This window comes from Macaca thibetana, chromosome 13, assembly GCF_024542745.1.
Source record: "Macaca thibetana thibetana isolate TM-01 chromosome 13, ASM2454274v1, whole genome shotgun sequence".
NCBI lineage: Eukaryota > Metazoa > Chordata > Mammalia > Primates > Cercopithecidae > Macaca > Macaca thibetana.
In genome coordinates this window covers 91785281-91798165 of record NC_065590.1, presented here as the reverse complement: position 1 = coordinate 91798165, position 12885 = coordinate 91785281, and the positions used below count along the sequence as shown (strand labels likewise).

At 38.4% G+C, this 12885-nt stretch overlaps 1 protein-coding gene across 3 annotated transcripts in view; it reads right to left on the bottom strand.

Moving 5' to 3' along the window:
* Positions 1 to 12885, bottom strand: part of NBAS (NBAS subunit of NRZ tethering complex) — a 394766-nt gene that overhangs the window by 251435 nt on the left and 130446 nt on the right. For all 3 annotated transcript variants that reach the window (XM_050754036.1, XM_050754037.1, XM_050754038.1), the window contains 3 exons: positions 10166 to 10319; positions 3570 to 3755; positions 1572 to 1745 (listed from right to left, as the gene is read on the bottom strand). In XM_050754036.1, coding sequence (XP_050609993.1) covers positions 1572 to 1745; positions 3570 to 3755; positions 10166 to 10319 — 514 coding nt within the window. The remainder of the gene's footprint in view (positions 1 to 1571; positions 1746 to 3569; positions 3756 to 10165; positions 10320 to 12885) is intronic.

The window sequence follows — 12885 nt, the reverse complement described above, 5'->3', positions numbered from 1 at the left end:
GAACTTAAAGTCACTTCTTTCTTCCTCATAAAACATTCATATTTAATCCATCTTGCTTCTCACAAAGTATTCTGCTGCCATAAGCCGTCCACCCTGATCTCACCACCCCAAACTTAAAATCAGATTACCAAGAGCAAACTGCTTAAGAGAAGAGAGAAAATTTTACATACCCAATTAACAGATATACTTCTGACAGATCAACCTTTTAGAAACCAAAACATATCTAACATTAACTAAGCAATGTTTTCCTTTCTATCTTGATTATACTGGTCCATGACCATGTATCTACCAGACATTGCTAATGACGGCCGGTGCAAGGGAACAGTCCCAGCCAGAATTTAGAATTGGAAGGAGCCCCAAATGGCTTCTGCTTGAACCCCAATCTAATGTTTTGAACCTTACTACAAAGTCAGCGCCTTCCGTGGCTCTGCCAACTTGCTTGCATACCCTCCAATGGAAAGGGAGACATTATCTCTTGAAACGGTATATTTGATCTATGGCTAAATTTTTAGGTTTGTGATATTGCCAAAGTATACTGCACTTAACAAAATGACTATACTACCAGGAAACACGAACAATCATTTGTACCCTTTAGAAATACAAAGCTATACATATATAGTAGTTGCAAGCAAATATAAGAATTACTAAGAATAATTACAAAATGTCATCCAGGTGCAGTGGCTCACACCTGTAATCCCAGCACTTTGGGAAGCCGAGGCGGGAGGATTACCTGAGGTCAAGAGTTCGAGACCAGCCTGGTCAACATGGTGAAACCCCGTCTCTACTAAAAATACAAAAATTAGCTGGGCGTGGTGACACACGCCTGGAGTCTCAGCTACTCGGGAGGCCGAGGCAGGAGAATTGCTCGAGCCTGGGAGATGGAAGTTGCAGTGAGCCGAGACTGTGCCACTGCACTCCAGCCTGGCAGACAGAGTGAGACTCTGTCTCGAAACAAAAAAAAGAAAGAAAAAAGGAATAATTTCAATATGTCTTATGATAACTTAAGAATTTGCATAAATACTATGAAGGTCCTCGAGGGCAGAAACGTTCCCTTTTCCTGTTTGCAGTAGGAAAAAGTGTAGTGGTTAAGGACACAGTTGTGGAATTAGAATACTATGTTTAAATCCTGGTTTCTCTATTTACTGTGTAACCCTGGGCAATTACCTTATTCACTTTATATCACAATTTTCATTTCTTGTAGTATTAAGATAATAAAAGTATCTATGCCATAGGATTATTATAAGGATTAAATGAGGTAACACTGGGAAAGTCATGTATAGAAGAATTCAGTACTTGCCAACTATTAGTCTTCTTGGTATTGCCAGTTTCTTAAATATAGTAGATGGCAAACAAACTTTGGAATGAAATCAATCAAAATAAACACAATTTTACAAACTTTCAAAAAATTTGGACTATGCTGTTAAAACTTTTTAAACAATAAAATGACAACCACTTGTTTTTCTGTTTAAATGGAAATTATCTGCAAAGCCTACTATAAAAATTCTATAAATAAAACCTAATACTCTAGGGGGAAAAGTGCACAGACTTTTAAGAAGTTAGTTTCTACTTACATCTGGTTTGGAATGCTGAAATATCTTCAGGGGAAATTTTAAGTCCCCTTTAGCTAAAGTTACTAAATATTCCTTTAATAGCTCATTAGCCACACCAGGCGACTGTTTCTCACAACGATGAAGAAAGGGAACCATCCACTGGTAGGCACTTGTCACGTATTTGTTCTCGGAACACTGAAAGTACAATCAAGCAAAACAGACAAACAAGAATGAAGTTTAACTAAATGTCTTATTATATCAGACAGCAAGTTCTAAAGCTTACAGGTCCTCAGACTGATGTTAAACAGTGCAAACCTAACACTCTAAAACACACAGTCCAGTTCACCTCTCACATGTGGATTGACAGGTAGCAGGAAAATGAATCACCGGCTACTGGGGCTAGTAGAGCTGACAGCAGCAATATCACTATGGCTCATCAATATCACTATAGCTCATCAATATCTCTATGGCTCATCTCTTTACATCATAAGCAATGTGGGGTCCCAAGGAGCCTAAGCTCAGCTCTAGAAAACCAACATGCTGCTACTCCAGCTCAGTCATGAAATCGTCCAGAGCAAAGAGAAGGCATACCCAAAAAGAGAGTGAGTATAAAAAGAGACAGAGACAGACAGAGGTAACCTTAGATCAACAAAGGGTGAACAAAGAGTGAACGAAAAAAGTAGAAAGAGAGATAGACAAATAAGCACAGGTTCTAAAATAGGGGCCACTAGAAAATAGGGTTTCATCTAGAAAAGTCAGGAATCTCTCCCTTCTTTTTCCTCTTCCTCTTTGCTTTGTTTTGCCCCTTTATAACCACCTTTACAAAATTCCAGATGACAGAGATAGTTTCACTCATTATGGTTTCTCTTAATTATCCCTTAAAAGATACACCTAAAGCTCTTAAGAGGAGTCAACATACAACACAAATTAATTTTACTTAGGTAGATTATCAGGAAAAGAAACTAATAAGACAACGGGAAGGTAAAGCAGAGGGAGAGACAAAAGGAAGATAAGCCGGGCGAGGTGGCTCATGCCTATAATCCCAGCACTTTGGAAGACCAAGGCGGGTGGATCACCTGAGGTCAGGAGTTCAAGACCAGTACCTGGCCAACAAGGTGAAACCCCGTCTCTACTAACAATGCAAAAAAAAATTTTTTTTTGTTTTTTGGCATTTTCGTTGGTGGGCGTCTGTAATCCCAGCTACTCGGGGGGCTGAGGCAGGAGAATCACTTGAACCCAGGAGACAGAGGTTACAGTGAGCCAAGATCACACCACTGCACTCCAGCCTGGGTCACAGAGTGAGACACTGTCTCAAAAAAGAAAAAAAAGAAAAAGAAAAAGGAAGATAAATATAAGATGGGGGAAAATGTGGAAGGGAAGGAGAGAGAAAGAGTCCAGGGAGGAAAAAGAACCTATCATGCAGTTGTGACTCTGCCCCTTCTTCTGGCCCATTCAACCTAAGCTGCCAACGAGCAAAAGACTAGAAAGAGCATTGGCAGCTACCAGCTCCACAGCACCATCCTTCTCGCCTGTTGACTCTGCGGCCAGAGTAGAAATAAGGTCCTAATTTTGGGGAAAAAGCACAGAATGATCTAAGAATCAGTGGGAAAATTCTCTTAAACACACTAACCCTGAAGCCAAGATATTTTCTTCACACAACCACCCAGTCCTCTTAACCCTGATACTTTTTCCAGTCCTTGAAATTTTAAGTAATGGGAATTTTAACAAAGTGATAGGTTAGAATCACTAGCTACTTTAGAAATACACCTAACTAGAAGGGAAAAAAAAAGTTATATGGATGGGTCTGAGTAAAGGGCAAGCAAGGTATAAACATAACCAAAACAGTTTTATATGTGTTTCATAAGTTCTCCATAATATTTTATTGTGAAAAAAGTCAATCTTTTTTTACCGACTTCTCAGGTGTGGAGAACATTTCATCTTTGGTTTGAGACATATATGTATCAAAGTGCATAGAAAATGCTTTAAAGTGTTTAAAAAGGAAGTTAAAATAAAACCTACACTATTCATCAGCAATCTTAGTTTTTCAATGTCTTTCATCTGCTGGAGTTCTTTCAGGGTGAGAGTTACGTCACACCCAGCTTCATAAACCAATGTTTCCAGAGTAACCAAATTATCACAGAGAACCAGCAAACCAGGAATATTCCGCTCCATCCCAAGTCGAATAAGTGACAATGCACAGTCCACCTAAAATTGAAAAGCAACAATAAGTTCCTGAGGATTATATATTTCTCATCTATTCTAAAGCAAAAGTCTCCGGTACAGAATCTAATTCTTATAATCATTTATAAAATTACATTACCAGTAACATATGTTTTTTATTTACTGCAAAAACAACAGAGTCCTTTATCAAATATATCTGCATCAAACTGTTTCAAATGAATTAAGCAATCAGCAAGAAATACAGAAGATAAGAGAAGGACAATGAACCTATTATAAATTTTTAGAGTGTTACAGTTCACAATGCAGCTTTATATATTTCTCTTTTTAATTCTTACATTATATTTACATAACAAGTAGAGAAAAAACACCTACCTACTAATGATAATGCCAAAATAACCTTAATTTTACTATTATCACTCTGCTTCCAAAAAGAACGTTTGTTTTGAAGGTTTTACTTTTATATTCCTGTTTAGTATCTATCCTTTCACACTCCCACCCATAGAAAAGTCATTCAATAAATATTTGCTGAATAACAAAGGTACAAACACTTTCTTAGTCTCAATTCAAATATTTAGCCTTCAAAAGACAAAAACACAGAATGATATTCCTGAAGATGCTCAGGAAACAGCCATTTGACCCCTATTTCCTGGTCAAGTTTATGAACTGATATACCCTCTGAGTGATGGAGAAATAATCTAGTGTAGTCTAAAGCCATTATCTCTCAAACTACTTCTTACTCTCCTATTCCCAATTATTTATGAGGACCTACTATGAGATAAGCACCATTCGCCATTTCTGTTAGGAATACAAAACTGAGTAAGAGGAGGTCTCTTCCTTCAAAGATCTCTCAGCCTTGTAGGAAAAGACAACCACAATGGCCGAAGCAGAGTGCAGTGAGTGCTGTGTGTGATGCGGATCCCACAGAAGACAGCACTTAGCCAGCCTGAGAGGGTCCCAGAGGAGGGAACACTCAGCATGAACTTTAAAGAATCCAGGGGTATTCGTTAGGTGAGGAAGGAAGATTATGGGAAGGAGAGCAGCATGGAATGCAGAGATGCATGGTGAGTTGTGAAAGTACAATTCCATGTGACTGAAAAGCAGCTATGAAGGGAAGCGATGAGAAAGACGGCTAGAGTAGCAGGGACAGGCTGGATCATGAACGTTGTGTGTCAAGCGAAGGAACACGCAGCTGATCAGGAAAGCAGAGGATTTCTGTGTGAGACATGTCACAAATAGATCTACACTTTGGAAAGAATACTAAGCATTTACTGACTGATGAATGAAATGTGCCTGATGAACTGGAAACGGACTAGAGTGAAAATAGGCAGGCTGGTCAGAAGAATTTTGGTTACCAGTATTAGAGAAATTCTGACAGAAACAACACTGATTTCCCATTTATTGACTGATTAGTTCACACATTTATTCACAGAGAGTAAATACTTATTGCATAATTCCAATGTACTGGGCAAAAACAGTAAGGGGCTAAACTCTGACAGTGTTCCTGAAGACATACAAGAGAAAGAACATAACAGATAATTAAGCATATAGAATTTGTGAAATTTGGTCAGAGCAGATGAGAGATTTGAGTAAAAAGGAGTCTAGAATGATTTCTCATCTAATCCACATGAGAAATTCATATATACACGTGTGTGTGTGTGTGTGTGTGTGTGTAGAAGAGTACATTTATCAAAAGTAAAAATTGTGTATGTGTGACTGTGTGTCTCTATGGGAGTGTGTGTGTGGGAGAGTGTGTGTGTGGGAGAGTGTGTGTGTGGGAGAGTGTGTGTGAGCATGTGTGAGTGTGTATGTGTGAGTGCGTGTGTGACAGAGTGTTTGTGTGTGTGTGTTAAGAGGCAAGGTCTTGCTATACTGCCCAGGTTGGAGTGCAGTGGGCTATTCACATTACAGCCTTGAACTCCTGGGCTCTAGTGATCTTCCCACCTCAGCAACAGAGAAAGGCATGTGCCACCATGCCATGCCTGGCTTTTCATTCTTTATTGACCATGTTGCTTCTGAGGTGCCCATGAGACATCTTAATACAGATGCCCAATAGTAGGTCCAAGAAGAAGAAAAAACCTGTGCCAAAGTACATGTACTTGGTTGATGATGATATTTGAGAATTGTCAGCACACACATCGTAGAACAATATTTAGGGAGAGGGACCTAAATGGGTCACAACTGCAGACTCTCCTCTAGTAATAACAGTAGCACGCTGGGCAATAGCAATAATTAAGGGATAAGGCCAAACAATATGAGCCCTAGGATGAGACTACAATGAATGGCTAAGACAACACAAGAAACACCTTAAATAATATCACAGAAGCTGAAGAAGAACTACAAGAAAGAAACAGTGAATAGTGTCAAAAAGTAAGGATGTTAAACCACAAATGAAGGGAATATGACATTAAGAGGCAGACTGAGGTGGGCTATCAGACTTACTGAGTGTGGTCTCAGTGGGGCAGTGGGAGTCACCAGGCTGTGGGGAAATGAGGAGTAAACAAAAAGCAGAGTGGCTATTTCTGAGCTGAACTGTGACAGAAATAAAAAGCAAAAAAAAAAAAAAAGCAGCAGCAGCAGCAGCCAAGAAGAATATGGCTCTACATTTTTATTTATAAAATGCAAGGGATGTGAATTTTATGCCTACAAAAAAGGGAGGGGCAGAGAGAGTAGACCCAGTATAGAAGGGGAGGTAAAAGATACAAGCCAGAGAAAACAGATGGCTGAGAAAGCCAATCTAAGCAGGTGGGACTGTGGAATCTAGAGCAAGGTAAGGAAAGAAAGTGGTTCTGACCAAAAGAGGAGAGCCCTCTTCCTCAGGAAAAGCTGGAAGGAGCAAGTGCAAATGGAATGGAGTTCTCAAATTTTCAAATAAAATACAAAGCCAGGTCATGTTCTGAGACTGATGAGGGAAGTGGTGGGGTAAAAGGAGTAGAGGAGAAGGGGAATACGGGGCAGCAATGTAATGCCAAGAAAAAATGCCAGGCAATAATAAAGGCCCACTCACAGCCCTTCAAAGACCTAGGGAAGGACAAGTGAAGATGAAGTGAAGAAAGAAGAAATGCATTTCAGTTGGAAAGAGTGGTCCAAATAAATACAAGGGGAGAACAGTAGAGGGAGGTACAGTATGAGGCAAAACATGGGGATTCTCGCAGTACTTCAACAGATACATGTTTTTTTAACTTAATGCCTACTAATAAAAACAAAGTTCAAGTCTGAAAGAATACATCTACCTTTATAACAACTTAAAAAAAAAAAAACAACAACTCTATCTCCAATGAATTCTCAGAAAGCATTAAGAAAACTTGATGCATAGAGCACAGTTTTGTGCAAGTGATAGTCTGAACATACATCAGCAATTTGGAATATATTCACCAATTTTGTGATCCAAACTCGTATTTTTAATATCAGCTTTATATCTGTTGCCTTCCCAAACACTTACTGAAGTATAAATGTTTTAAAACAAAATTACTGACACTTTAACTGAAAGTAGGCTCTAATACAACTTACAGAACGATATCATATACCCTAAGCCTTTGCCAGATAAAATTCACCACAATAAACATTTTCCTAAACCAACAAACAAGTTTTGCTAAAGGCACTAAGGAAAAAGAAGTCCCACATCAATTAAATCTCTAAAAATGAAAAAGATAAAACTATGTCAGATATCACTTTGATCATAGCATAACCCACATGAAACATCAATACCTAACATGGAGCAAAAAAAAAAAAAAGCCTCTAAGTGTTTTAAAATAAATGAAAGAATGAGAGAAAGAATACAAGCCAAGTGAAGTCCTCCAAAATCATCTTACTTTCTTTATAATTATCCCTTATTACTCAAAAAGAGAATTCAAGATGTCCAGGCATTATTGCTAGGTGGTTTACAAATTTAAGTTTCAGAAAGCTCTGTAGGATTTTCCTTTAATACACTTTATGGCTTAGAGCAGTTTCAGGTTTGCCACAAAATTGAGCTAAAAGTACAATTTCCGTATACCTCCTGCCCCACCCTCCAACCACACAACCTCTCCCACTATCAGTACCCCCACCAGAGCCCATGAACCTGCACTGACACATCATCATCACCCAAAGGCCATGGTTTACATTCGGGTTCACTCTTAGTGCTGTACATTCCAAGGGTTTTGACGACTGCACAGTGACACATATGCACCATTATAGTATCCAATGAAGAAGAGTTTCACTGCCCTAAAACTCCTCTGTGCTCTGTCCGTTCATTCCTCCATCTCCCTTAGCCCCTTGTAAGCCCTGATCTTTTCACTGACTCCACAGTTTTGGCTTTCCCAAAAGTCATATGGTTGGAATCATACAGTATGCAGCCTTTTCAGATTAGCTTCCTTCACTAAGTAATAGGCATTGCAGGTTCCTCCATGTCTTCCACGGTTTGACGGTTCATTTCTTTTTAGAGCTGAGTAAATATTCCATTGTGGGTACGCCACAGTTTATCGGTTCACCTACTAAAGGACATCTTGATTCTTCAGTGCTAACAAATACATTGCTCAAATGCAGGACGTTACTAATAACTTGCAGGTGGGGGGAGCATGTGGGGAAAGGGGACTCATGGGAACTCTCTGTATTTCCTCTTCAATTTTTCTGCAAACCTGAAATTCCTCTAAAAAATAAAGTCTCTAAATAATAACAAAATAGTTAATTGTAAAAAAAAAAAAAAACCCACAGCTTATTTTGCATTCCACTGTGGCATTTTTTTCTGTTACTAATTTTTTGAAATCGAATAATGTTTGAAATTTGGGTTACAAAATATTTAAACACCAAAAATTGAGGAATCATTAATGATCTTTCAAAATTCATGATACTGGTTGCCCAGCACTTTTTATTGACATGAGAAATTTTTAAATTCACATTCCTAGCTCAACTGACAAAACTACCTAAAAATAGTTTTTTTCATGTATAAATATACACACACAAACCAGACACACTTTTCTCCTTATTCTCAAAGAGCGTTATCTAGAAGTTCAACTAGGAAACTACAAAATGTTCAAACAAAACATGTCCCTCTAACAAAATCATTTTTCTTGTTAGCCAGAGATAACAGTAGAACACATGTATTCGCCAAACTCCTATAAGTCATACGGTACCACTGAAGTCTTTAAAAATGTCTAGGTTCATGTTACAACAACCTACGTGTAGTTGATCATTTTTTTTCTACAGTTTTTTTTATATAGATTCTATTTTAAAAGATTATACAAGGACCCAGATTTTCTCTGGCTCTGCCACTGTGTGTCCCTGTGCAAGATGTTCATTCTCCTTTCTGTGAACTTTATTTATAAAATACAGAATTAAAGTAATTGAACTAGCTTATTTCCAGAGATTCACTTCATTGTGTTATCTCTTCAGATTCTACACATTTTCAAAAGTGCATCTTCATACACTTAGGATGTCAATCACAAATGTTCTTGGCCATCACCCAAAGAGTTTAGTCTAGAATATCCCCAACAGCTCAGTAAATAATTCATCTTCAATGCTATGAGTATTATAAATAGGAATTAGGTTAAGCAGAAATTCAAGAAGTCTATCATATGGAAACACATGGGCCAGGCTAGATATACTAAGTAGAAATTCATTTTATTTATTTTTAAAATTTTTAAAAAACTTGTCATTGACTTGAAGCTCAACTAAGTAGAAATTTAAACAAGGGAGTATATATTACCTCCCATGGTACTGCTGCTTCACCAGACCCGCCGGATTCACCTTTCCTGTCAAATCAAAGGCTGATGGTAGGACAGGCAGTAAAAAGTCAAGATTGAAAGTGGAAGAAAGAAATTGTCATCTGCTGGCTAGAACCAACCCCACGGGAAAATCAACGTACAGAAAAGGCAGGCAATAGGTCTGAGTCATAAAGTCTATTAGCTGAAGAGTCAAGATTAGTATTCAGATACCCTAAGGTTCAGTATAATCCTCATCTCTCTCTTCCAGATCCTTCTCTAATGCAGCTGTTTCACATCTCTGCAAAAGTGTCTAAGAACTGAGAGAAATTAGGCATGAACTTCAGGAAAACATCAGAAACGACTTCAAACAGGGTTCCTGAAAGGCAAAGTTACAATCAACTGCATTACTGCAATAAAACAGCGGATTAACCAAGCATTTGTAAGTAGACACGATCTTTTAAATTATATGGTGTTAAGTCTATGAAAAATATATAGAAAACAAGGGACAATATGTACCACATTTTGCAACTTAGGTTTTTAACGTTACTTGTATGCACCTGCTCTGTAAGAATCCAAAATAAAAGCCACACAATGTTCTAATGCACAGAATAACTAAGAAATAAATATTCAATTCATCTCTTGCAATTATACACATGACTCCTGCACTGCTGTCAGCCCCCACTCCGTGTACTGAATCCTAAGGATCCCAGGCAGTTCCACTAGCATTACTGAGCAGCAGCTGCCATTTCCCCTCACCTGCAGGGCATAATGCTCTATTTCCTCTGCTCTGGTCTGATACCAGTCCATAACCTTCTCCATCGTAAGCTGGGTCATCCTGAACCTTAGTAACTCAGGCTGTGCAGCATACAAGAATTCACTTTCATCTTGGAGATTCGGCTCAACAACCATTCTGTGAAGCACAAAAGGATCAATTAATAACTGACTAGAATGTTGGAAAAACATATAATTTTGTGAAAGACAGGGACAGAGATGGGGAGAGAGTAGGTTACAGAGACAGGGAGCACACATGGATGTGGTTTGTGTATCTTACCACATGCACACGCACCCTGACAAGATAAATGAGACTTTTTTGGATGCTTAATTTATTTTCCCCCGGTTTTCCCGATTTAAAAAATCAGAAGGCATAATACATCAAAACAGCTATGCCACAAATCAATCAAATAAGTATTAACAAAATCGAAAATCACCGAGGGAGGCTTTTACAAAATATACACGGCTGGGTGCTTACCACAGGCCCGCTCAATCAAAATCACCTGTGCTGGCCAGCCAGGCCTAGTTTAGGAAAATATCCCCAGCGATTCCAATTTGAATTTGAATTAAGAAATCTTGTTTTCGATGTTCATAAAACTAAGAAGAAATACACCTTATTCATGTTGATAATATACCTCTACTAGGTGCCAGCAATTTAGTATGGTACTGACATTTGCACAGCGCAGGACTACTCTATACCATTCCCTAGCAAATGTGAAGAAAAGAAACCACACCTTGGAGGAACGTACACAGGCCTGACCTCGTGGGGATCGCAGACTCTGAGGAGTTTTTAATGAGAATGATCATGGCCAATTGCCTTCCATGGTTAAGGACAAAAAAGAAATAATAGAAAGTAACAAACTAAGAGATATCAGATGGGCATATGTAAAAATGCTGTGTTCCATTAGGGATAGTCATTCATCTAAAGCAAGTTGGTAGTACATGACTGGTGCTACAATGGTTCTTATTGTAAGGCAATGAGCTTCGGAGTCAGAATAGAATCAGACGTACAATTCCATCACAGAAAGCTGTGAAACCTGCAAATTCCTTAACTAAAACTAGTCTAAGATCTCCTTTATTCCTATTTATTCCTTTTATTCCTTCTATTTAAATGGGGAAAAACACTATACAAGAATGTTGTGAAAATTCAAAATAACAGCACTGCCTGACACAAAGGAAGTGCTTAATTTTATTTACTGTTATTTTTGTTAAAATTATTAGCAGAAACACAGCCTGTAAACATTGGGACATTTTATCCACATGTCTTAGACAACCTACTTTGCTTATACCTGCCACTACAATAAAACCTCCCTATATATGGAATGGTCCTTCACTTACTAGTCTCACAGTGTTGTTAACATTCTTCCAGGGATTTTCCCCCAGCTCTGCCACACGAAGCACATCACTCACTCCTCCTGGCATCTCTTACATCTGCTCTATTTTTGCAGGGAAAAGGGGCCAACAGTAACGTTGAGTTCATCTGATACCTCTTTCAGTTCTGTGTATTTATTTCCTTTTCAGCACCCTTTGATAGAACTGAAGGCTCCCCCTTCTGGAAATGCCCTTTGCCCCTTGCCAGTCTGCCGTCACGCTGTGAAGCATTCCTCCCTCTGGCTGCCCCTTTTCAGTCACCTTTGCTACAGCATCCTCCTCTCCCCCAGCATGAGTACCAGCAAGGACACAGGCTTGTTAGCCCAGCTCTCTTCTTGCTTTCCACTCTCCCCAGTCTCCCCTTCAACTCTACACTATCAATTACCATAGACATTACAATGGCAACAGTACATTTTATAAACCTTTAGGTGTTTAACTTCATATCTGACTGTGATTTTAACTGATACAGAAATCTATAGCAAAAAAAAAATTCTCCTCCAAAAGTTTCAAAGGATTGCTCTATTGTTTTCTAGTTTCTAGTGTTTTTCCTGAGGTGCCTGAGGTCATTCTGATTCTTAACTCCTTTTATGTAACATGCCTTTCTCTTCACAAGACTATATCCCTAATATTCTGGAAGGTCATGGTGTTATGCTGTAATGTAATAGGCATTTCTGAGGATGCATAATCTTCAATTCAAAGCAATAGGCTTGAATTATTTCTTATAATTTCCTCCCTTCTATTACCCATGACATCTCTTTCATCTATAACTTGAGTATTAGACTTCTTTTTTTAAATATCTGCTCTCTTATTTTCCAGTTATGTATTTTTAACCTAATTTCTAGGAAAGTTTCTTGCTTTTATCTTCCAACTCTTCTAATTTTTATGTACCAACTATCACATTTTTAATGTCCTAAATTTCTCTTAATTCTGTTTCTATTTTATACAATGATACTGATATTTCACAAATACAGTATCTTCTCTTATCTCCAGGTAATATTAATGATAATTTTTGAAGTTTTCTTTGTGTATGTGGTATCACTTTCTTTTAGTTTCATTTTCTGTATGTTTCGCCCTTCTTGTTCATTTGTTCTTCCTGCCGGAGTCTAACCTCGGATGTCCAGGAAGCTCTGCGGGGTAGCAGAACCTGTTCATTTGTTGGCTTCATTATGACCTTGTGGTGCACTAACCTTTGAGGACCACATCTCAGTATCTAGAAACTTCTTTTTAGAGGTTACTCATTCCTCCAGAAAAGAACTCTCTAAACTTCTACTCGGGGAATATGCCTGCATCTAGGAGCAGTGAGTGGGAAGAAAACCAGAGTTTGGACATTCAGG